General features: G+C 39.3%; 1 protein-coding gene across 5 annotated transcripts in view; it reads left to right on the top strand.

Annotated features, from left to right (window-relative positions):
- The window catches only part of UCHL3 (ubiquitin C-terminal hydrolase L3), a 68,476-nt gene extending 52,202 nt beyond the window's left edge, over nt 1-16,274 (top strand). For 3 of the 5 annotated variants that reach the window (XM_035296178.3, XM_035296171.3, XM_035296168.2), the window contains 2 exons: nt 11,605-11,663; nt 12,568-16,274. In XM_035296178.3, the coding sequence (XP_035152069.1) occupies nt 11,605-11,663; nt 12,568-12,651 (143 nt within the window). In that variant the 3' untranslated portion in view covers nt 12,652-16,274. The remainder of the gene's footprint in view (nt 1-11,604; nt 11,664-12,567) is intronic. The other 2 variants (XM_078346258.1, XM_054252389.2) reach the window with 1 other exon arrangement.
- The last annotated feature ends 10,710 nt before the right edge of the window (nt 16,275-26,984 follow it).

Raw genomic sequence — 26,984 nt, 5'->3', positions numbered from 1 at the left:
TTCTGTCTGGTTGATCTGTCTAATATTGACAGTGGAGTGTTAAAGTCTCCCACTATTATTGTGTGGGAGTCTAAGTCTCTTTGTAAGTCATTAAGAACTTGCCTTATGTATCTGGGTGCTCCTGCATTGGGTCCATATATGTTTAGGATCGTTAACTCTTCTTGTTGTATCGATCCTTTTACCATTATGTAATGGCCTTCTTTGTCTCTTTTGATCTTTATTGCTTTAAAGTCTATTTTATCAGAGATGAGAATTGCAACTCCTGCTTTTTTTTGCTCTCCATTTGCTTGGTAAATCTTCCTCCACCCCTTTATTTTGAGCCTTTGTGTATCCTTGCATGTGAGATGGGTTTCCTGGATACAGCACACTGATGGGTTTTGGATTTTTATCCAATTTGCCAGTCTGTTTCTTTTGATTGGTGCATTTAGTCCATTTACATTTAGGGTTAATATTGTTATGTGTGAATTTGATACTGCCATTTTGATGCTAAGTGGCTGTTTTGCCTGTTAGTTGTTGTAGATTCTTCATTATGTTGATGCTCTTTAGCATTTAGTGTGATTTTGGAATGGCTGGTACTGGTTGTTCCTTTCTATGTTTAGTGCCTCTTTTAGGAGCTCTTGTAAAGCAGGCCTGGTGGTGACAAAATCTCTGAGTACTTGCTTGTTCGCAAAGGATTTTATTTTTCCTTCACTTCTGAAGCTCAGTTTGGCTGGATATGAAATTCTGGGTTGAAAGTTCTTTCCTTTAAGAATGTTGAATATTGGCCCCCACTCTCTTCTGGCTTGTAGTGTTTCTGCCGAGAGATCTGCTGTGAGTCTGATGGGCTTCCCTTTGTGGGTAACTCGACCTTTCTCTCTGGCTGCCCTTAGTATTTTCTCTTTTATTTCAACCTTGTTGAATCTGACGATTATGTGCCTTGGGGTTGCTCTTCTTGCAGAGTATCTTTGTGGTGTTCTCTGTATTTCCTGCATTTGAGTGTTGGCCTGTCTTGCTAGGTGGGGGAAGTTTTCCTGGATGACGTCCTGAAGACTATTTTCCAGCTTGGATTCATTCTCTTCGTCCCCTTCTGGTACACCTATCAAACGTAGGTTAGGTCTTTTCACATAGTCCCACATTTCTTGGAGACTTTGTTCATTCCTTTTTGCGCTTTTTTCTCTAATCTTGGTTTCTCGTTTAATTTCATTGAGTTGGTCTTCGACTTCAGATATTCTTTCTTCTGCTTGGTCAATTCGGCTATTGAAACTTGTGTTTGCTTCGCGAAGTTCTCGTATTGTGTTTTTCAGCTCCTTTAATTCATTCATATTCCTCTCTAAGTTATCCATTCTTGTTATCATTTCCTCATATCTTTTTTTAAGTTCCTTAGTTTCTTTGCATTGATTTAATACATGTTCTTTTAGCTCACAAAAGTTTCTCATTATCCACCTTCTGAAGTCTAATTTCATCATTTCATCACAGTCACTCTCCGTCCAGCTTTGTTCCCTTGCTGGTGAGGAGTTTTGGTCCTTTCTAGGAGGTGAGGTGTTCTGGTTTCGGGTGTTTTCCTCCTTTTTTCGCTGGTTTCTTCCCATCTTTGTGGGTTTATCTGCTTGTCATCTGCGTAGTTGCTGACTTTTCGATTGGGTCTCTGAGTGGACACCCAGATTGTTGATGATGAAGTATTTCTGTTACTTGGTTTTCCTTCTACCAGCCTAGCCCCTTTGCCGTACGACTGCTGAGGTCCACTCTAGGCCCTGCTTGTCTGGGGTGCACCTCTAGCAGCTGTGGCACAGTGAGGGATGCTACCCGTTTCTTTTTCTGCTATCTTTGTCCCAGGATGATGCCTGCCAAATGTCAGTCTTTTGGATATAGAGGGGTCAGGGAGCTGCTTGAGGAGACAGTCTGTTCTTTTTAGGAGCTCAATTTCTGAGCTGTGAGCTCTGTTGTTCATTCAGGGCTGTTAGGCTGCTATGTTTGATTCTGCTGCAACAGAGCTCATTAAAAAAACCCTTTTTTTCTCAAATGCTCTGTGTTGGGGGGTTCGGGCTTTATTCTTCGATGTTCTTTGAGGTGTCCTGCCCAGCTAGGAGGCAGACTAGCCACTGTTTGCCTGACGAGACTCCGCCCTGCTGTTGTGTGATTCGCCCTGTTCCTGCAGGCTCTGCTGTGGTCTCCGCCACGCCCTGCGGCAGAGTCTCTTCGTTGTAGCATGTTGCCTCGGCAACGGCAGGCTGCGTCAGCAGTGGGCTTGTATCTCAGTAGGGACGGGTTGCCTTGGCCACGGGAGGCTGAGTCCTCAGTGGGCGTGTATCTCAGTAGGGACGGGTTGCCTCGGCAACGGCTGGCAGCGTCAGCAGTGGGTGTGTATCTCAGTTGGGGCGGGTTGCCTCGGTAGTGGTGGACGCCCCTCACCCACAGAGCGTCTCGGACCGTCTGCTCGGGATAGTTTGATATTGCGGTTTTGTTCGTCCCACTGGGTATCCCAAACGCTCTGTCCCTGCGATCCCCTGGGCTGGCCTACTGTCCAAGTCTCGTTCAGTCTCAAGTCCAGCCCTCTCAAGTCTCAGGTTGCCGGTTCAACAGGGCACCCGGACAAGCGCGCCCTGTGGGGATTGCTGGGTAGGGCCGGCCGCCGCCGCCCCGGCCGCCGGCTTCACCAGGCAGACTTACTGCCTGGCGTCCCGTGTCTTTTCTATACTTGGGAGTTTCCCCGTTCTGTGGGCAACAAAGATCAGTCTAAAAATGCAGCTCGGACTCACCTCTTTGCGGATTCAGCGAGAGCTCCAATCCTGGGTTGTTCTCACAGCACCATCTTGAGTCCTCTCCCTATAACTTTATTTTTACAACCAAGGCTATATGATTGTAGGCACAGTGCAAGTTAATTTCTATAGGATAATTATATTTAACAGAGAATGGTGGTAGTTTTTAATGGATTCATTCCCTATTCTAATAAATTGAAGGTTAACCAATGAAAAGGACGGAGTTATTTCTCTTTTGTTATCACCCCTTCCTTTTCCTTGGGGCCTCATGTACCTTCTGGCATATGTAAAGGGGAAGAAGTACATATTTTAAAATAGATGTAATGACTCCTTACAGATAGAGTAGAGCATTGGGATTTAGAGGTGAATATGGAACTGAATGAACAATCAGATTAAAAAACCATTAACTAATAAATTATTGTCTACCTGAAGTAACAGAATATTTTGAAGCAGTTTTAGAAATTTTATTTTGAAATAATTTTAAATTTTCATAGAAGTTACAGAAATAGTATACAGAGCTTCCATCTTCCTTCCACAGATTACCTAGGTTCCATTCATATTTCTGAACCATTTGAAAAATGTTGAAGACATAATGACCCATTATCTTTAAAACTTCTGTGTGTATTTTCTCAAAAGTGGATACTCTCCTATGTAACTGTAGTATGAATATTAAAATCAAGAAATTACTATAACATTGATCCAGTATTATCATCTAATCGACAGACCCCATTACAATTTTGGTGATTATCACAATAATGTCCTCTATTCAGGATTCTGTGTTGAATTTAATTGTCATCTTTCTTTGACTCCTTTAATCCGGACCAATTCCTTGAAATTCTTTCTTGTCTTTCATGGCTGTGACATTTATTTTAAAGAGTACAGGGTGGGCAAAAACTGGAAGCATTCCTTTAGAAAACTGGCACAAGACAAGGATGCCCTCTCTCACTACTTCTATTCAACATAGTATTGGAAGTTCTGACCAGGCAAGAAAAAGAATTAAAGTGTATTCAGTTAGGAAAAGAGGAAGTCAAATTGTCTGTATTTGCAGATGACTTGATTTTATATTTAGATGACCCCATCATCTAAGCCCAAAATCTCCTTAAGATGATAAGTAACTTCAGCAAATTCTCAGGATACAAAATCAATGTGCAAAAATCACAAGCATTCCTATTCACCAATAACAGACAGAGAGCCAAATTATGAGTGAAATCCCATTCACAATTGCTACAAAGAGAATAAAATACCTAGGAATACAGTTAACAAGGGATGTGAAGGACTTCTTCAAGGAGAATTACAAACCACTGCTCAAAGAAATAAGAGAGGACACAAACAGACTGAAAAACATTTAATGCTCATGGTTAGGAAGAATCGATATCATGAAAATGGCCCTACTGCTCAAAGTAACTTATAGATTCAGTGTTATCCTCATCAAGCTACCATTGACTTTCTTCACAGAATTGGAAAAAAACACCTTAAACTTCATTTGGAACCAAAAAAGAACCCACATAGCTAAGACAATCCTAAGAAAAAATAAATAACAAAGCTGGAGGCATCACGCTACGTGATTTCAAACTATACGACAAGGCTACGGTAATCAAAACAGCATGGTACTGGTGCCAAAACAGGTAGCTAGACCAATGGAACAGAGTAGAGGCCTCAGAAACAATGCCACACATCTACAGCCATCTGATCTTTGACAAACCTGATGAAAACAAGCAATAGGGAAAGGAGTTCCTATTTAATAAATGGTGTTGGGAAAACTGGCTAGCCATATGCAGAAAGCTGAAACTGGATCCCTTCCTTACATTTTATGCAAAAATTAACTTCAGAAGGATTAAAGACTTAAACATAAGACCTAATACCATAAAAAGCCTAGAAGAAAACCTAGGCAATACCATTCAGGACATAGATATGGGCAAGGATTTCATAACTAAAACACCTAAAGCAATGGCAACAAAACCCAAAATAGACAAATGGGATTGAATTAAACTTAAGAGCTTCTGCACAGCAAAAGAAACTGTCATTACAGTGAACTGGCAACCAACAGAATGGGAAAAAATTTTTGCAGTCTATCTAGCCATCTGACAAAGGGCTAATAATCAGAATCCTCAAAGAACTTTAACAAATTTATAATTTAAAAAAACCCTATCACAATGTGGGCAAAGGATATGAACAGACACTTTTCAAAAAGACATTTATGCAGCCAACAAACATAAGGAAATAAGTTCATCATCACTGGTCATTAGAGAAATGCAAATCAAAACCACACTGAGATACAATCTCACATGAGTTAGAATGGCGATCATAAAAAATCAGGAGATAGCAGATGCTGGAGAGGATGTGGAGAAATAGGAACACTTGTACACTGTTGGTGGGAATGTAAATTAGTTCGACCATTGTGGAAGACAGAATAGCAATTTCTCAAGGATCTAGTAATAGAAATATCATTTGACCCAGTAGTCCCGTTACTGGGTATATACCCAAAAGGTTATAAATCATTCTCTTATAAAGGCACATGCACACGTATGTTTATTGTATCGCTGTTCTCAATAGCAAAGACTTGGAACCAACCCAGATGCCCATCAATGATACACTGGATAAAGAAAATGTGGCACATATACACCATGGAATACTATGCAGCCATAAAAAGATTTACTTCATGTCCTTTTCAGGGACATAGATGAAGCTGGAAACCATCATTCTCAGCAAACTGACACAAGAACAGAAAAGCAAGCACTGCATGTTCTCACTCATAAGTGGGAGTTGAACAATGAGAACACATGGACACAGGGAGGGGAACATCATACACTGGGGCATGTCAGGTAGGGTAGGGGGCTAGGGGAGGGATAGCAGGGGACAAGGGGATTAGGGAGGGATAGGATTAGGAGAAATATCTAATGTAGATAATGGGGTGATGGATACAGCAAACCACCATGGCACATGTATACCTATGTAACAAACCTGCATGTCCTGCACATGTATCCTAGAACTTAAAGTATAGTAATTAAATTTAAAAAATAGAGTATAGGATACTTTGAGGTTATCCTCCAATTTGGGCCGTCTGATTTATCCTCATGATTTATGCATTTTTGGCAGGAATACTCAAAGTAATGCTGTGTTCTTTTCAGTGTATTATATCAAGAGTCATGTGATGTCAATTTGCCCCATTACTGGTGATATTTAGTCACTTTTATGTAGTTTCTTCACTATAAAGTTAACAAGTGTGTCATGTAGTTTCTCATCAAGCTTTTATCACCCAGATTTTGCATCCATTTATTATTCATGACTGGATTATCATTATGACTGCTGCCAAATCACAATTAAAGAAAAATTCCCCCAACATTAGAAGCTTTCCTTTTCCTCTCATTCATTCATTTATAATCAGAATGGGTTCATGGAATCCTATTTTACTTAAATGATTATAATCCATGATATCATGTATTTTTATGCTCAAATTATTTTAGACTTGGTCTTTGTAAGGAACCCCTTCAAACTGCAGCCTTGATGTCCGAGGCTCAAGCAATCCCCCTGCCACAGCCTCCTGTGTAGATGGGACTATAGGCCTGTGCCGCTATCCCTGGCTAATTTTTTTTTTAATTTTGTAGAGATAGGGTCTTACTATGTTGCCCAGGCTGATCTTGAACTCCTGGGTTCAAGTGATACTCCTGCTTTAGCCTTCCAAATTGCTGGGATTACAAGCATGAGCCACTGCACACAGCCCGTAGTTTTAATTTTTGAGTTACTCTGTTCTCTGAGTTTTCATAGCATTTGAAAATATAGCATTCTATTCTTTTATGTATGTAGAATTTACTCATTTTAAGGATAGTAATAATTCAGGTATACCTCATTTGATTGTACTTTAGGTATATTCATTTTTTTTGTTTGTTTACAAATTGAAGGTTTATGGCAATCTTACTGTGAGCAAGCTTATTGGCACCATTTTCCAATAGCATGTGCTCACTTTGTGTTTCTGTGTCACACTTTGGTAATTCTCCCAACATTTCAGACATTTTTATTATTATATCTGTTATGGTATCTGTGATCAGTGATCTTTGATGTTACTATTGTAATTGTTTGGGGGTGTCACAAGCTATACCCATATACAATGGCAAACTTAATTGATTTCTTGTATATGTTCTGACTGCTCCATTAAGCAGCCATTTTCCCATCTCTTTCCCTCTCTTTGGACTTCCTTATTCCCTGAGATACAATAATATTGAAATGAGGCCAATTAAAACTCTACAGAGGCCTGTCAGCATTCAAGTCACATGTCTCTCACTTTAAGTCAAAAACTAGAAATGATTAAGCTTAGTAAGGAAGGCAGGTTGAAAGCCCGGAGAGTCTGATAGATAGGCCTCTTGTGTGAAACAGTAAGCCAAGTTGTGAATGCAAAGGAAAAGTTCTTGGAGGAAATTAAAAGTGCTGCTCCAGTGAACACATGAAGGGCAAGAAAGCAAAACAGCATTATTGCTGATATGGAGAAAGTTTGAGTGGTCTGGATAGAAGATCAAACTAGCTACAACATTTTCTTAAGCATAATCTGGAGCAAGGCCCTAACTCTTTTCAGTTCTGTGAAGGCTGAGAGAGGTGAGGAAGCTACAGAAGAAAAGTCTGAAGCTAGCAATTGGTTCATGCGGTTTAAAGAAAGAAGTCATCTCCATAACATAAAAGTGCATGGTGAATCAGCACATGCTGATGGAGAAACTGCAAGTTATCCAGAATATCTAGCTCAGATCTTCCATGAAGGTGGCTATGTAAACAACAGATTTTCCATGTAGCTGAAATAGCCTTCTCTTGGGAATAAGATGTCATCTAGGACTTTCATAGCTAGAGAGGAGATGTCAGTGCCTGCCTTCAGAGCTTCAAAGGACAGGCTAATTCTCTTGTTAATGCAGACAGTGACTTTCAGTTGAAGCCAGCACTCATTTGATATTCAGAAAATTTTAGGGTCCTTAAAAATGATGCTATATAGTCTCTGCCTGTGCTCTATAAATGGAACAGCAGAGCCTGGATAATAACATACTTGTTTATAGCATGGTTTACTGAATATTTTAAGCCCACTGTTGAGACCTACTTCTCAGAAAACTATTCCTTTGAAAATATTACTACTAATTGACACTGCACCTGGTCATCCGAGAGGTCTGAGGTAGATATCTGTACAAGGAGATTAATATTTTCATTTCTGCTAACATAGCATCCATTCTGTAGCCCATGTATCAAGGAATCCTTTAGACTTTCATTTCTAGTTATTTAAGAAATACAGTTTGCGAGACTATAGCTGCCATAGTGATTCCTCTGATGGATCTGAGAATAGTAAATTGAAAACTTTCTGGAAAGGATTCATCATTCTAGATGCCATTAAGAACATTCATGATTTATGGGAAGAGCTCACAATGTCAACATTAACAGGAGTTTGGAAGAAGTTGGTTCTCTCCTCATGGATGACTTTGAGGGGTTTAAGACTTCACTGGAGGAACTAACTGCAGATATGGTGAAAACAGCAAGAAAACTAGAATTAGAAGGGGAGTCTGAAGATGTGACAGAACTGCTGCAATCTCAGGCTCAAACTTGAACAAGAAAGAGGTTGCTTCTTATAGATGAGCAAAGAAACTGATTTCTTGAGATGGAATCTACTCCTAATAAAAAAGTCATGAACAGTGTTAAAATGACCACAAACCACAAAGGATTTAGAAGATTACATAAATCTAATTGATCAGCAGCAGAATTTGAGAGGATTGACAACATTTTTGAAAGAAATTCTGCTGTGGGTAAAATGCTGTGAAGCAGCATCACATGCTACAGAGATATCTTTCATGAAAGAAAGAGTCCAATGTGGCAAACTTCATTATTGTCTTATTTTAGGAAATTTCCACAGCCACCCCAGCCTTCAGGAACCACCATCCTGTTCAGTCAGGAGACATCACCTTCAAAGCAAGCCCCTCCATCAGCAAAAAGATGACAACTTGCTGAAGGCTGAGATAATCATTAGAGTTTTTTGGAATAAAGTGTTTTTTAATTAAGTTATATACATTGTTTTCTTAAACATAATGCCAATGTACACCTAATAGGCTACAGAGTAATATAAACAACTTTTATATGCACTGGGAAACAAAATTTGCAACTCCTTTTACTGTAATACTTGCTTTATTGTGGCGTTCTGGAAGCGAACCCACAGTATCTCTCAGGCATGCCTGTACACTTTTTAAAAGTTTTTATTTCCGAATAATCTGTTTTTTAAGCCTATATATTTTTTAAAAGTTTTTATTTCTGTATAGTCTCTGCTTTTTAAGCTCCATCATTCATGTTATTGGCTGTCCTTGGGTATTTGATGGTAGCTGCTACTTGGTTATCTGCAACAAAAAGCATCTCATGGTATTTGTCATGTCTCTTGTCTCTTGTCCAACTCTGCTGTCACCTTTCTCTGAGGTCTTGTGCTCAAACTATGCAAAAAACAAGTTCCGAATGAATTGCTTAGTTACTACCAAAAAGTCAGGCTACTATTGTCTTCCCTGTCCAGCCTGTAAGTGGCATAGCCCATTTGGACTGAGATTTTTAGGTTATGTGACCTATGCACAAATTGCAGCTTTTTTCTGCCTCATTTAGAAGGGGCCTGTAAGTGTGACAGTCTCTGAGCCTCTTGGATTCTTCTGCAGGGTATGCATTTACATAAATTACACCCAACGTTGTTGGCAAATGACAGTTTTCTATTAGTGGTGTTTGGAACAGCAGCAAATTTTAGATTTTATTGTTTTGACAAAATTTTTCTGTAAAATATTTACCAAGTAGTAAATATTTTAGGTTTTGTGGGCAACATACTGTCTTTTAAAAACATAAAAACCAGTCTTAGCTTAAAGGAGGCACTAAAAATACAGTGAGGGCTGGATTTGGCTGATGGGCTGAAGTTAGCCAACCTCAGGATTAGAATAAAAGTAAAAATCATAGTTCTGTACTGCTGTTCTAGAAAGAAACTTCACAGTTCTGACATTTCAGGATCAATTGTTTAACAATCTTAGTCTATAATAATTGAAATTAATTGTATGTTACTTTAAGTAGCTGTGTTTGAAGGAAAATTGCTCACTGCCATTTATTTTTTATTTGTATTTATTTACTTTATTGTTTTGTTTTTTTTAGAGACAGAATCTCACTCTGTTGCCCAGGCTGGAGTGCAGTGCAACAGTCATAGCTCACTGCATCCTCGAACTCCTGGGTTCAAGTGATCCTCCTGCCTCAGGCTCGTGCCTTTATACCTGGCTAATTTATTAAACTGTGTTGTCCAGGCTGGTGTTGAACTCCTGGCCTCAAGCAATCTTCTTGAATTACAGGCATGAACCACCACACGCAGCCATAACTGAGTTTATTAGCTCTTTAGTCTCATGAATGACACACAAAAAGTTGATGGAAACCAGGAAAATACACATATTAAGCTGGGCGCTATTGCATGTGCCTGCAGTACCAGCTACTTGGGAAGCTGAGGCAGGATTGCTTGAGCCCAGGAGGTCAAGTTGAGCCTGGGCAATATAAGTGAGACCCTATCTCTAAATTAAAGAAAAATACAAAAGGAAAAAATGTATATCAATTTATAATTTGGATAGGCAGGGAACAACCTACATTGTTTATTTATACTTTTGTTTTTATGTAAAGATTTTAAAAAATCCAAAATGGGTTCGCACATAATGAATATGATAGTCAAATAAATATAAACAGTCTGTTGAAGAATAAGCATTTGCCACAAAAGGATATATTAGAATATGTTTTATATTATTGAGAAATGTACATTACAATTTAGAAAGATAGTATAAGTTCATAGAAATAGAGATAATTAAGTGTTCATGTGTAATATAGTTATAGGAAAATGTTTCCTAAAGGTTCTTAGAAATTTTAGGAATTACATCTTAGGCATTGTAAATTAAGGAAAAGTTTCTTTAGGATTTTGAATATTTATCTCAGTATTAGTCTAAAAATAGGAATTACAAATTCTGATGATATAATTTATAGAAATTAATATTACATTATATGGAGATGTATTTATGTGTTAATTTTCATTAATTTTCTAAAAAGTGTCTAATGAAGTCTATTACTATATGCATATTCAGAAATTTTTATTATGGTTAGAAACCATGGAATCGTAGAAGGGGCTGTGTTTTGTGGATTGAACTCAATGAGGAGCCACTTACAAGACACCTGAAATTATGGATTTGGATATATAATTATCAGTTGACTTTAGGTTAGCATGAGTTTAAATAATTCTGGAATTTTTCTTTTTTTATAATATTCAAAAAGTAGTAGTTTATTTATGTTGATTGTGAACTTGGTTATTTCAGCGATCAGTAAAATAACTCTGGGCTATTTGGATTATTCTGCTATGTCACTGCATTGGTAGTACACAATTAGTGGTAGTGTTGTATAAGCCATGATAGTGTGGTTCCCTTTCATTGTTTTTAACATGTCTGTCTTACTTGAGATCTTCCTACTTAAAAGTGAGAAAAGAAATTTTTTAAATTTCTAAGGATAAAAGCTTGGGTCATAATTTTTAATAAAACTAAAAATAATTTAGTTTTATTAAAAATTAAAAAACTAAATTAATTTTAATAATATGCAATAATTTTGCGTATTATTTTCAGGAAATGAAAGCCAGCATGGTAATAAATTCTGTTCATGAAGATAATTTAGGCTTTCAAACATGGAAGCAAAGGTCTAACTAATAAGCTTTCATAAAAAATATTCATGGTTAGCATATCAAAACATTTGTTTTAGGATATGTTATTTAAAATGACTTTTAACTTTTCTTGCCTCACTGTGGGAATTGGAAAATGGAAGTTGAAAATACATTATCCAGCTAAGCATTCAATTGTTTGTCTGTTTTCCACAGATGGGCGGAAACCATTTCCAATTAATCATGGTGAAACTAGTGATGAAACTTTATTAGAGGTAACAATAAAACTTGTTGGCCCATCTTAAGTGCTATTAATATTTTATCCTCTTTAAAACATCTCTAAAGGTCACTTGAATAACATTTTCTCTGTATTTGGATATTTCTTTATCCTTGTTCTCTCTAGAAAATTCAAAAAGAAAGTTTAAGTTAGTGTTAAAAATCTACAACAAAGAGGTTTTCAGAGTTCTTTCAAGGAACAGCTGTCAAATTTGAAAAGACAGGAATAGTATTGAAAGACTTACTCATTATATCCCAGATTTCATCAAATCCAGGATCCCATTAATTCTATCTTGATCCTGATTTTAGAGATTTTAAAACATGAATAAATTGTGTGGCTTAGAATCAATGAAATGTGATTTTTAGGTGAAAAGTTCTTTAATAGCATTTTAAGAACACTTGCAGCCAGGCACAGTGGCTCATACCTGTAATCCCAGCACTTTGGGAGGCTGAGGCGGGTGGATCAACTGAGGCCAGGAGTTTGAGACCAGCCTGACCAATATGGTGAAACCGCATCTCTACTGAAAATACAGGAATTAGCTGGGTTTCGTAGCATGTGACTGTAGTCCCAGCTACTAGGGAGGCTGAGACAGGAGAATTGCCTGAACCCGGGAAGCAGAGGTTGCAGTGAGCTGAGATTGCACCACTGCACTCCGGCCTGGATGACAGAGCGAAACTCTGTCTCAAAATAAAAGAGCACTTACTATATCTTATACTTTTGTACATGGCAAATGAGGGCACCCAACTATTCACTCCTCTGGTGTTCTTTATTTCCCCTTTGGAAAAGGAAGTTTGCAGTATAAAATTAGTATGAATTATAAAAATATGAAATTTATCATTTGTAAACAAAACATTTATACATTGAAAAATCATACATTTTTTTTTTGCTTTTTTTCTCCATAGGATGCCATAGAAGTTTGCAAGAAGTTTATGGAGCGTGACCCCGATGAACTAAGATTTAATGCGATTGCTCTTTCTGCAGCATAGCTTGTCAATAATGGAAACACCAAATATTGTATTATTTGCAACAAAATTTAAATTTTCTCTGCCATACACTAACTCAAAAATTTTGATATTTTCATTGATGATTAAACTTTATGTGAATTAAACTTTGACTTAACTTGTGTTTTATGTTATTTTTGCTCCAAGTTAAAGGTGCAATGCTTTCCTCCTCTTTCTTTCTTACGAAGGATTTATCTTGTTTGAAAACTAGCAATAGCTTTCTTTTTAGATTTTATAGAAAATTTTATATTGGGATATCAGACACAATTCCATCTGCATAATATGAGTATATATTATATATGTTAACATATTTATTTAGAAAACATTTATTGGCTGGGTGTGGTGGCTCACACCTGTACAATCCCAGCACTTTGAGAGGCCAAGGCAGGTGGATCACCTGAGGTCAGGAGTTTGAGATCAGCCTGATCAACATGGTGAAACCCTGTCCTTACTAAAAAGAGAAAAATTAACTGGGCATGGTGGCACACACCTGTAGTCTCAGCTCCTCAGAAGGCTGAGGCAGGAGAATTGCTTGAACCCTGGAGGCGGAGGCTGTATGAGCCGAGATCACGCCACTGCACTCCAACCTGGGTGACAGAGTGAGACTCCATCTCAAAAAGAAAACATTTGTTAAGCATTTACTTGTAATGAAATGGATGCTGTTCTGGGTTTAGAAGTTAAAGCATTGAATGCTGTTGACAAATTGAATAGCCATGGAGCTTATGCTATTGTGAGAGGAGATAAATAACAAACTCATTAAGATAAATACCAACTAGAGATCTGTGTGGAGAATTAAAGTAGGATTTGTGTTAGGGAGTGACCGAGTAGCTACTTTAGATTTTGTTGTCAGGGAGGCTAATGTGGGGAGGTGACTTTGAAGTGGAGATCTGAATGACTAAAAGCCTGTCATATAAAGGTGGTGGGGAAGAGCAGAGGAAGTAATTAATGTGGAGTCCCTAAAGTAGGAATGTCTTGCTGTATTGTAGGACCAGGAAGGAGGTTCAATTGGCCAGGGCATAGAAAGTAACAGGGAAAGTAGCAAGAGATGAGGTCAGAAAAAGAGGGGCTTTGTGATACAGGAAAAGGCATTTGGATTCATTGCAAATGTGATGGTAATCCATTGGAGAATTTTAAGCAGGACAGGGATGTGCTTTTTTAAAGGATCACTCTGACGACTCTATGGATTGAGGAGGGGAGCAAGAATAGAGGTAGAAAAACTTGTGAGGTGCCACTGTATTGTTCAGTGGGATGATGATGGCTGGGTCTTAAAAGTAGCAAATCAGGCCGGGTGTGGTGGCTCACGCCTATAATCCCAGCACTTTGGGAGGCTGAGGTGGGTGGATCACAAGGTCAAGAGATCGAAACCATCCTGGCCAACATGGTGAAACCCCCCTCTCTACTAAAAAATACAAAAATTAGCTGGGTGTGGTGGCACGCACCAGTAGTCCCAGCTATGTGGGAGGCTGAGTCAGTAGAATTGCTTGAACCCGGGAGGTGGACATTGCAGTAAGCCGAGATTGCACCACTGCATTCTAGCCTGGCGCCTGGTGACAGAGCAAGACTCTGTCTCAAAAAAAAAAAAAGTGGTAGATCAGAGGTCAAGTGCAGTGGCTCATGCCTGTAATCCCACCATGTTGAGGTGTGTGGCCAGGAATTCGAAACCAACCTGGGTAACAAAGAGACCCCATCTCTACTAAAATAATAATAATGAAAAAATTAGCTGGACACGGTGGCATGTGCCTGTAGTCCTAGCTAGTCAGGAGGCGGAGGTGGGGAGGATTGCTTGAGTCCAGGAGATTGAGGCTGCAGTGAGCCATGATTGCACCACTGCACTCTAGACTGGGTGATGGAGGCAGACCGTGTCTCAAAAATAATAAATACATTTAGATAGTGGTACATGAGTGAATTTTGGGTGTGCTTTGAAGAAGGAAGGGCTTCAGTTGAGTCTTTAAGGACAAGTGGATAGGCAGTGGAAAAGTGAAAGGGCATTTATAGAGCTGGGCTGGAACACAGAGTTGGTGTGGTGACAGTGTTCTGTATTTTCTTGGGAGGGGTGTAGTCATTACTTGGGTGTAAAAATTTATAAAAACTCATTGAATTGTATATTAAAAATCTGTTCTTTACTGTATGTGCGTTTTACCTTAAGGAGAGGTAGTAAGGGTTACTTGGAATATGCATTTATCATAACTGAATTGTACATTTGAAGTCTGTACTGTACATACATTTTATCTTAAACCAGGGTTGTGTTGAAATGAGTATAGTAGTTAGGAGAAAAACCAGATAGGTCCAAAATGAAGTTTTGGATTAGTAATTGAATACAGATGTTTATGCACAATTCACTGAGTTAAGAGTAGTAAGGCATGGCTTTCAGAATCAATTAGATCTTTGTTACTCAAGTGTATTTGCATCAGTACTACCTGGGAGCTTGTTAGAAAAATTTCAGACCTCATCCCCAAAACCTACATTTTTAACAAGATCCCTGCTTATTCATGAGCAATAAATTAAGTTTCAGAAGCACTAGATTTTAAAAAAGTAGACTATAACACGGAAAATAACTTGGGAAAATATTTAAGCTTACCATTATTCTATGGTTGAAAGGGAATGGGTGAAATGTTGGCAATATGGATGAAAAAATAATCTGAAACAATTTGATAGACTGTATATGCAGATGATGCTTACCAAACGAATAATAACCAGGTGTTCTATTTCTGTTACACTGTTTATCTTTTGTGTGTTATCTTAAATATTTTAAACATTCCTAAGCAGTTTTCTTCCTGTTGCCTTGCTGGATTTCTCTTAATCATATGATTCCTTAATAGATTCTAAATCAATGGCACATTACCTAGAATTTACATAGTTTCTCAAAATATGCTGTAAGGAGCACTAACTTTGCAGAACTCTTGATAGGTAAGAAAGATTATGAAGTTAAGTATCTTGAAAATACTGGGTTAAACAATTTTTTTGAAAGTTACAGGTATATTTGGAGGGGGGCAATTATAGAATGCCTCAGTTTTTTCAAAAAATATTCTGTGTATTATGAACAACATTTTCTAAGCATTTTATGGAGCAGCACTTAGAGCTAGCATTCTTTGGCACACAGTTTAAGGTGGTAGTTCCTCGTGGAACAGACAGCTTGAAAACTTTTTTCCTTCTCTCTTAGGTTATGTGTAAACTTTTAGTTCTCCTCAACTCTATTCCCTACAATACTTTGCTTAGTCCCTTTCTTAAAATTTGGCTTTTGTAGAAAAGATTAATAGTTTACTTTGTGTGAAAACTCATGGAGACACTAAGGTTGATCAAGTTGTGGGTTATTTCTGTATACTGCTGTTAATGACCATGATAGTGGGGAAAATATAACTAAAATGAGAGCTGGAACTAAATGTTTTTGCTTGGTGGACTTTGGGGAACAACATCTTTCACTGGGTATAATGGTTTGCTTTAAATTATTGAAACAGATGAGCTTTTATGGGCCCCGTAATACTTAACCCAAATATTTTCAGTGTTCATTTGTGAATAAAGCAGAAGTTATCTGTATTCTATGGCAAATCAAAGTTTGAGCTGTCTTAAATGAAATTATCTTTGATTCCTTATAAAAATGTTTAAATGAATCTGATTTAAATTTGTTTTATTCCATCTTTGATTTGTGTGCAAGTTTTATTTGGTAATCTTTATCACCGGGCTGTGTAAAACATACAACCTGCTTATTTAATGAAAATAATATAGCTTAAAAGATATTTTTAGCCATTAACGTTTGTTTACTACTATAGCTTTCAAAAGAAGTGTCTATAGGCTTATGATTCTTCTATTGGTGCTGCTAAGAATTGCAAAGAGGCATATTTTCATCACTTTTTAAAAACTTTCATAGAAATTTATTTCTTTTTTTTTTTTTTTTTTTTTTTTATTGGATTTTAGGTTTTGGGGTACATGAGAAGAGCATGCAAGACAGTTGCGTAGGAACACACATGGCAGTGTGCTTTTCTTTCCTTCTCCCCTTCACCCACATTTGGCATTTCTCCCCAGGCTATCCCTCCCCATCTCCCCCTCCCACTCGCCCTCCCCTTTTCCCCCCAATAGACCCCAGTGTTTAGTACTCCGCTTTCTGTGTCCATGTGTTCTCATTTTTCATCACCCACCTATGAGTGAGAATATGCGGTGTTTCATTTTCTGTTCTTGTGTCAGTTTGCTGAGGATGACGTTCTCCAGATTCATCAATGTCCCTACAAACGACACGAACTCATCATTTCTGATTGCTGCATAATATTCCATGGTGTATATGTGCCACATTTTTCCAATCCAGTCTATTATCAATGGGCATTTTGGTTGATTCCAGGTCTTTGCTATTGTAAACAGTGCTGCAATGAACATTCGTGTACATGTGTCCTTATAGTAGAACGATTTATAGTCTTTTGGATATATACCCAGTAATGGGATTGCTGGGTCAAATGGAATTTCTATTTCTAAGGCCTTGAGGAATCGCCACACTGTCTTCCACAATGGTTGAACTAATTTACACTCCCACCAACAGTGTAAAAGTGTTCCTTTTTCTCCACATCCTCTCCAGCATCTGTTGTCTCCAGATTTTTTAATGATCACCATTCTAACTGGCGTGAGATGGTATCTCAATGTGGTTTTGATTTGCATCTCTCTGATGACCAGTGACGATGAGCACTTTTCATATGATTGTTGGCCTCATATATGTCTTCTTTCGTAAAGTGTCTGTTCATATCCTTTGCCCACTTTTGAATGGGCTTTTTTTTTTTTTTCCTGTAAATCCGTTTCAGTTCTTTGTAAATTCTGGATATCAGCCCTTTGTCAGATGGATAAACTGCAAAAATGTTTTCCCATTCTGTTGGTTGCCGATCCACTTTAGTGACTGTTTCTTTTGCCGTGCAGAAGCTGTGGAGTTTCATTAGGTCCCATTTGTCTATTTTGGCTTTTGTTGCCAATGCTTTTGGTGTTCTGTTCATGAAGTCCTTGCCTACTCCTATGTCCTGGATAGTTTTGCCTAGATTTCCTTCTAGGGTTTTTATGGTGCCAGGTCTTATGTTTAAGTCTTTAATCCATCTGGAGTTAATTTTAGTGTAAGGTGTCAGGAAGGGGTCCAGTTTCTGCTTTCTGCACATGGCTAGCCAGTTTTCCCAACACCATTTGTTAAACAGGGAATCCTTTCCCCCTTGCTTGTTTTTGTCAGGTTTATCAAAGATTGTATAGTTGTAGATATGTTGTGTTGCCTCCGGTGCCTCTGTTTTGTTCCATTGGTCTATATCTCTGTTTTGGTACCAGTACCATGCTGTTTTGATTACTGTAGCCTTGTAGTATAGTTTGAAATCCGGTAGTGTGATGCCCCCCGCTGTGTTCTTTTTGCTTAGAATTGACTTGGCTATGTGGGCTCTCTTTTGGTTCCATATGAAGTTCATGGTGGTTTTTTCCAGTTCTGTGAAGAAAGTCAATGGTAGCTTGATGGGGATTGCGTTGATTCTGTAAATTACTTTGGGCAGTATAGCCATTTTCACGATGTTAATTCTTCCTAACCATGAACATGGAATGTTTCTCCATCTGTTTGTGTCCTCTCTGATTTCGTTGAGCAGTGGTTTGTAGTTCTCCTTGAAGAGGTCCCTTACGTTCCTTGTGAGTTGTATTCCAAGGTATTTTATTCTTTTTGTAGCAATTGTGAATGGCAGTTCGTTCTTGATTTGGCTTTCTTTAAGTCTGTTATTGGTGTAGATGAATGCTTGTGATTTTTGCACATTGATTTTATATCCTGAGACTTTGCTGAAGTTGCTTATCAGTTTCAGGAGTTTTTGGGCTGAGGTGATGGGGTCTTCTAGGTATACTATCATGTCGTCTGCAAATAGAGACAATTTGGCTTCCTCCTTTCCTATTTGAATACCCTTTATTTCTTTTTCTTGCCTGATTGCTCTGGCTAGAACTTCCAGAACTATATTGAATAGGAGTGGTGAAAGAGGGCATCCTTGTCTAGTGCCAGATTTCAAAGGGAATGCTTCCAGTTTTTGCCCATTCAGTATGATATTGGCTGTTGGTTTGTCATAAGTAGCTTTTATTACTTTGAGATACGTTCCATCGATACCGAGTTTATTGAGGGTTTTTAGCATAAAGGGCTGTTGAATTTTGTCAAATGCCTTCTCTGCGTCAGTTGAGATAATCCTGTGGTTTTTGTTTTTGGTTCTGTTTATGTGGTGAATTACGTTGATAGACTTGCGTATGTTGAACCAGCCTTGCATCCCCGGGATGAATCCTACTTGATCATGATGAATAAGTTTTTTGATTTGCTGTTGCATTTGGCTTGCCAATATTTTATTGAAGATTTTTGCATCTATGTTCATCATGGATATTGGCCTGAAGTTTTCTTTTCTTGTTGGGTCTCTGCCGGGTTTTGGTATCAGAATGATGTTGGTCTCATAAAATGATTTGGGAAGTATTCCCTCTTTTTGGATTGTTTGAAATAGTTTTAGAAGGAATGGTACCAGCTCCTCTTTGTGTGTCTGGTAGAATTCGGCTGTGAACCCGTCTGGACCTGGGCTTTTTTTGTGTGGTAGGCTCTTAATAGCTGCCTCAACTTCTGACCTTGTTATTGGTCTATTCATAGTTTCAGCTTCCTCCTGGTTTAGGCTTGGGAGGATGCAGGAGTCCAGGAATTTATCCATTTCTTCCATGTTTACTAGTTTATGTGCATAGAGTTGTTTGTAATATTCTCTGATGATGGTTTGAATTTCTGTGGAATCTGTGGTGATTTCCCCTTTATCATTTTTTATTGCATCTATTTGGTTGTTCTCTCTTTTCTTTTTAATCAATCTGGCTAGTGGTCTGTCTATTTTGTTGATCTTTTCAAAAAACCCGCTCTTGGATTTATTGATTTTTTGAAGGGTTTTTCGTGTTTCAATCTCCTTCAGTTCAGCTCTGATCTTAGTTATTTCTTGTCTTCTGCTGGGTTTTGAGTTTTTTTGATCTTGCTCCTCTAGCTCTTTCAATTTTGACGATAGGGTGTCAATTTTGGATCTCTCCATTCTCCTCATATGGGCACTTATTGCTATATACTTTCCTCTAGAGACTGCTTTAAATGTGTCCCAGAGGTTCTGGCACGTTGTGTCTTCGTTCTCATTGGTTTCGAAGAACTTCTTTATTTCTGACTTCATTTCATTGTTTACCCAGTCAACATTCAAGAGCCAGTTGTTCAGTTTCCATGAAGCTGTGCGGTTCTGGGTTGGTTTCTGTATTCTGAGTTCTAACTTGATTGCACTATGGTCTGAGAGGCTGTTTGTTATGATTTCAGTTGTTTTGCATTTGTTGAGCAGAGCTTTACTTCCAATTATGTGGTCAATTTTTGAGTAGGTGTGATGTGGTGCTGAGAAGAATGTATATTCTGTGGATTTGGGGTGGAGAGTTCTGTAAATGTCTATCAGGTTTCCTTGCTCCAGGTCTGAGTTCAAGCCCTGGATATCCTTGTTGATTTTCTGTCTGGTTGATCTGTCTAATATTGACAGTGGAGTGTTAAAGTCTCCCACTATTATTGTGTGGGAGTCTAAGTCTCTTTGTAAGTCATTAAGAACTTGCCTTATGTATCTGGGTGCTCCTGCATTGGGTCCATATATGTTTAGGATCGTTAGCTCTTCTTGTTTTATTGATCCTTTTACCATTATGTAATGGCCTTCTTTGTCTCTTTTGATCTTTATTGCTTTAAAGTCTATTTTATCAGAGATAAGAATTGCAACTCCTGCTTTTTTTTGCTCTCCATTTGCTTGGTAAATCTTCCTCCACCCCTTTATTTTGAGCCTTTGTGTATCCTTGCATGTGAGATGGGTTTCCTGGATACAGCACACTGATGGGTTTTGGATTTTTATCCAATTTGCCAGTCTGTGTCTTTTGATTGGTGCATTTAGTCCATTTACATTTAGGGTTAATATTGTTATGTGTGAATTTGATACTGCCATTTTGATGCTAAGTGGCTGTTTTGCCTGTTAGTTGTTGTAGATTCTTCATTATGTTGATGCTCTTTAGCATTTAGTGTGATTTTGGAATGGCTGGTACTGGTTGTTCCTTTCTATGTTTAGTGCCTCTTTTAGGAGCTCTTGTAAAGCAGGCCTGGTGGTGACAAAATCTCTGAGTACTTGCTTGTTCGCAAAGGATTTTATTTTTCCTTCACTTCTGAAGCTCAGTTTGGCTGGATATGAAATTCTGGGTTGAAAGTTGTTTTCTTTTTTTTTTTTTTTTTTTTGAGATGGAGTTTCGCTCTTGTTACCCAGGCTGGAGTGCAATGGCGCGATCTCGGCTCACCACAATCTCCGCCTCCTGGGTTCAGGCAATTCTCCTGCCTCAGCCTCCCGAGTAGCTAGGATAACAGGCACGTGGCACCATGCCCAGCCAGCTTTTTGTATTTTTAGTAGAGACGGGGTTTCACCATGTTGACCGGGATGGTCTCGATCTCTCGACCTCTTGATCCACCCGTCTCGGCCTCCCAAGGTGCTGGGATTACAGGCTTGAGCCACCACGCCCGGCCTGAAAGTTCTTTTCTTTAAGAATGTTGAATATTGGCCCCCACTCTCTTCTGGCTTGTAGTGTTTCTGCCGAGAGATCTGCTGTGAGTCTGATGGGCTTCCCTTTGTGGGTAACTCGACCTTTCTCTCTGGCTGCCCTTAGTATTTTCTCTTTTATTTCAACCTTGTTGAATCTGACGATTATGTGCCTTGGGGTTGCTCTTCTTGCAGAATATCTTTGTGGTGTTCTCTGTATTTCCTGTATTTGAGTGTTGGCCTGTCTTGCTAGGTGGGGGAAGTTTTCCTGGATGATGTCCTGAAGAGTATTTTCCAGCTTGGATTCATTCTCTTCATCCCCTTCTGGTACACCTATCAAACGTAGGTTAGGTCTTTTCACATAGTCCCACATTTCTTGGAGACTTTGTTCATTCCTTTTTGCGCTTTTTTTCTCTAATCTTGGTATCTCGTTTAATTTCATTGAGTTGGTCTTCGACTTCAGATATTCTTTCTTCTGCTTGGTCAATTCGGCTATTGAAACTTGTGCATGCTTCGCGAAGTTCTCGTATTGTGTTTTTCAGCTCCTTTAATTCATTCATATTCCTCTCTAAGTTATCCATTCTTGTTATCATTTCCTCATATCTTTTTTTAAGTTCCTTAGTTTCTTTGCATTGATTTAATACATGTTCTTTTAGCTCACAAAAATTTCTCATTATCCACCTTCTGAAGTCTAATTCCATCATTTCATCACAGTCATTCTCCATCCAGCTTTGTTCCCTTGCTGGTGAGGAGTTTTGGTCCTTTCTAGGAGGCGAGGTGTTCTGGTTTCGAGTGTTTTCCTCCTTTTTTCACTGGTTTCTTCCCATCTTTGTGGGTTTATCTGCTTGTCGTCTGCGTAGTTGCTGACTTTTCGATTGGGTCTCTGAGTGGACACCCAGATTGTTGATGATGAAGTATTTCTGTTACTTGGTTTTCCTTCTACCAGCCTAGCCCCTTCGCTGTACGACTGCTGAGGTCCACTCTAGGCCCTGCTTGTCTGGGGTGCACCTCTAGCAGCTGTGGCACAGCGAGGGATGCTACCCGTTTCTTTTTCTGCTATCTTTGTCCCAGGACGATGCCTGCCAAATGTCAGTCTTTTGGATATAGAGGGGTCAGGGAGCTGCTTGAGGAGACAGTCTGTTCTTTTTAGGAGCTCAATTTCTGAGCTGTGAGCTCTGTTGTTCATTCAGGGCTGTTAGGCTGCTATGTTTGATTCTGCTGCAACAGAGCTCATTAAAAAAAACCCTTTTTTTCTCAAATGCTCTGTGTTGGGGGGTTCGGGCTTTATTCTTCGATGTTCTTTGAGGTGTCCTGCCCAGCTAGGAGGCAGACTAGCCACTGTTTGCCTGACGAGACTCCGCCCTGCTGTTGTGTGATTCGCCCTGTTCCTGCAGGCTCTGCTGTGGTCTCCGCCACGCCCTGCGGCAGAGTCTCTTCGTTGTAGCGTGTTGCCTCGGCAACGGCAGGCTGCGTCAGCAGTGGGCGTGTATCTCAGTAGGGACGGGTTGCCTCGGCCACGGGAGGCTGAGTCCGCAGTGGGTGTGTATCTCAGTTGGGGTGGGTTGCCTTGGTAGTGGTGGACGCCCCTCCCCCACAGAGCGTCTCGGACCGTCTGCTCGGGATAGTTTGAAATCGCGGTTTTGTTCGTCCCACTGGGTATCCCGAACGCTCTGTCCCTGCAATCCCCTGGGCTGGCCTACTGTCCAAGTCTCGTTCAGTCTCAAGTCCAGCCCTCTCAAGTCTCAGGTTGCCGGTTCAACAGGGCACCCGGACAAGCGCGCCCTGTGGGGATTGCTGGGTAGGGCCGGCTGCCGCCGCCCCGGCTGCCGGCTCGCCAGGCAGACTTACTGCCTGGCGTCCCGTGTCTTTTCTATACTTGGGAGTTTCCCCGTTCTGTGGGCAACAAAGATCAGTCTAAAAATGCAGCTCGGACTCACCTCTTTGCGGATTCAACGAGAGCTCCAATCCTGGGTTGTTCTCACAGTGCCATCTTGAGTCCTCTCCGAATTAGCATTTCGAAATTTATTTCTTTTAGGTAAATCTTATGTGGGTATATATATATATATATATATATATACTCATATACATGTATCTACATGTATATATATGTGTGCATGCATGTGTGTGTGTATATACATTTATACATATATGTTCACACATTCATACAAACAAAAGGTAAATAAGCTTGGTCTAAATCCTTTGTTTTATTTAAATCCATGGCTGAAATTAAGTAAAATCACTTTGAAAAGCGTGTAACCAGTTGGGCATGGCAGCTCATGTCTGTAGTCCCAGCACTTTGGGAGGCAGAGGTGGGCAGATTGCTTGAGCCCAGGAGTTCTAGACCAGCCTGGGCAACATGGTGAGACCTCATCTCTACTAAAAATACAAAGATTATCTGGGTATGTTGGTGTACACCTGTGGTCCCAGCTACTTCATAGATTGAGGTGAAAGGATTGCTTGAACCTGGGAAGTGAAGGCTGCCGTGAGCCAAGATCATGTCACTGCGCTTCAGCCCCAGTGACAGTGAGACCCTGTCTCAAAATAAAAAAAAAGCATTATATAAGGTTTTAAGAACTGATTTAGAGGGATTTATATACACATACATAAAGTTTAATAGTTAATGTTACCAGATTCCCTGGTAAAATCTTAAAATGAGCTTCCTTGCGCTCTCGGCAACATTGCTACTAAAAACCAAGTGTGGAATATATTCTTTTCAGATAGCAGCAAAAATGTTTTCTCATTTCCTGTGCTTCTGTTGATTTTCAGAACTTTTACCTCCGTAACATACATTACTACTGTGATGTAGAAGATTCCACATCATGAAGGGCATTAATTTTCTTGTACCGCTGGCACCAGTTGATCAGACCAACCTTGCATGCCTCAGTTTCATGAATATTCTCATTTGTTTTCCTTTTGAATAAAAGTTGTTCTAAGTCTTTCTCCTGACTTTGTTTAGGATAGTGGTTCTGAACCTGTCTGTTGCTTCTACCTACTTGATAGATGAGGGTTATCAGTACAACATTTTTCCACAGGCCACAACTAGATATTATATAGGAGGTTATACAGACAATAGAAGGCTGTATATTATAAGCAATTATTTGTTGTCTAATTGACAAGGAAACCCCTGGTTTAGGGACACTAAATGTATATGACCTATACTGAAAACTATTTTGCAACATTAATTTAAAATTGCTTAGAAATATATAATGTAGCTCATAATCCACAAGGTAGATATGAATATAACCTGAATTATTTAAAATAAAAATCAGCTAAGTAATGTGAATGGCATAATTTAGTTGTTTGGTTCAGGACTGTGCTCTTCTTCAACACGTAAACATGGTTGATATTCAAATAAATAAGTTATGTTTATTTAATATGTGTGTCCTTTAAGAGCTAAAGGATCTCTGTGTCCTGCACATGTTTTATGACTACAAGATGAAAACAAATTGCTTGAGGTTTTATTTGCATCGTAAACATGAAAAACTTGAAGCCCATGCAAAGGTTGTAAATTAGACTGTTCTTTAAAAATGCAGTAAAACCTGTCTGATGAAAAGTTGCATTGCTTACTGAGAGTTTACCTATGGGTGAAGATGACAAAAAAAAAAAATTGCATCTGAATTTTCCTGTGTGGCTAAGCCAAGAAAGTACTTTTCAAGAGGGGCATTTTCTTTATTCTCCCTGAATGCTAAGTATTTGAAAGCAGAAGTCTCTCTCTTCTTCCACCACTACAGAAATATTTACGTTTGATACCAGCGTGCAGGGAATGTTACTCTGTGCATATTTTTCACCGTCATGACCAAAACATCATATTTCATAGTCTGGGTATAACTTAAAAGATGCATTCTCGGTGGCTCACGCCTGTAATTCCAGCACTTTGGGAGGCTGAGGCGGGTGGATCACAAGGTCAAGAGATCGAGACCATCCTGGTCAACATGGTGAAACCTCGTCTCTACTAAAAATACAAAAAATTAGCTGGGCATGGTGGCGCGTGCCTGTAATTCCAGCTACTCAGGAGGCTGAGGCAGGAGAATTGCCTGAACCCAGGAGGCAGAGGTTGCGGTGAGCCGAGATTGCGCCATTGCACTCCAGCCTGGGTAAGGAGAGCAAAACTCCGTCTCAAAAAAAAAAAGATGCATTCTTCTGAGGAACTGATTTTAAAACAAAATGCAAATACCTTGAATATTTTTATATTAAATATGATAAAGACATTTGTTCTTATAACTACATTCCAATACTGTAATCAGGTACTTTGAAGTATTCAAGGTAAGAGCACACAAGTACTAATTTTAAGAACTTTAGAAAACATGGCTTATGGGCAATATAAACTTGAAGAATATCTAAAGCAGACTATGGTTTTAATCTTGTTTTTCCCATTTTTGGAAGAGTAAAGCATGTAGGTCAGTTGTTACAAGGATTCCAGTGAAGGCTTTTAGTTTTTGAAGGACTAGGAGCCATCTTCTGTTTTTTTTTTGTTTTGTTTTCTATTTTAACTGTACATGAAATACCAAGTGCAAGTTATTTTTTTTTTAACCTTTAACTTTTTGTTTTTATGGGTACAAAGTAGGTGTATATATTTATGGGGTGCATGAGATACTTTGTTACAGGCATCCAACTTGTAATCATTACGTCAGTGGGGTGTCTGTCACCTGAAGCACCCCGGCCATATCTCGGGCGCGATATGGCGAGTAATATCACCCCGGCCGCCTCTGGATATTACCAACCATATCGCGGGGAGTAGGGGGCGCCCACAACCCCCCGCGATATAGCAAATAATATCACCTCAGCCGCCCCTGGATATTACGGGCGCATGTGGGGGGGCGCCCACCTCCCCCCGCCCCGCAAGTATTATAGCGAGTAATATCACTCTGGCGGCCCCTGGAGATTAGGAACCATATTGTGGGGTTTCGCGCCTGGATATTATGAACCACATGGCAGGGGGTGCCCACATCCCCCCCTATGGAGAGTAATATCACCCAGGCCCCCCCCCCCGGTTATTAAGAACCATATGGCAGGGGGGGGTGCCCTCACCGGCTACTTTGGATATTCGGAGTAATTTGATACTAGGAACAATATCATAGGGAGAATATAATGTTATTCTGTTTCTTTTTTCATATTTGGCACAATAACACTAGTTGGAGTCCCACTTCTGTGATATTGACAAAAATATCTTCCTCGCCCTTCTTGATATTAGAATCGAAATCACAGCGGGATTACACCCCATGCAATATTTCGTTTAATATAATTTTTTTTCTTGTGGATATTAGTAATATCACAGGGTGGCGAACACCTCTTACCATATTGAGAGTAATATTCTGTTTCTTTTCTGGATATTAGGAACAATAGCACAAGAGAGCGTTCATTCCCTGCGATATTAGGAGTAATATCATCCTTTACCCCTGCGTATCAGGAACAGTATCCCTGGGGGTTCTACATCTTTTTCAATATTGAGAGTGATAACGGACTCTATTTGTCTGGATATTAGGAACAATATCACAGTCAGAGTGTACAACTCCTGCAATATTTAAAGTAATATAATACTCTTCACCTTGATATTCAGAATAATATATCATGGGGTGTGTACCATCTTGCAATTTTGGGAGTGATATCGTTCTCTTTCTCTGTGGATAGTTGAAACTATATTACAGGGACAGGTGTACACCTTCTATGCTATTGGGAGTAATGTCCTCCCCCCCGCTGGATATTAGGAACAGCATCACAAGGGGTCTTCACCCTCTGCGATACTGGAAGTAAATTATCCACACTTGATCTGTATTGAATGACTAATGCCAC

The sequence above is a fragment of the Callithrix jacchus genome, chromosome 1, assembly GCF_049354715.1.
Source record: "Callithrix jacchus isolate 240 chromosome 1, calJac240_pri, whole genome shotgun sequence".
Taxonomy (NCBI): domain Eukaryota; kingdom Metazoa; phylum Chordata; class Mammalia; order Primates; family Cebidae; genus Callithrix; species Callithrix jacchus.
The sequence above is the reverse complement of the archived record's forward strand: the minus strand, read 5'-3'. Positions and strand labels throughout refer to the sequence as shown.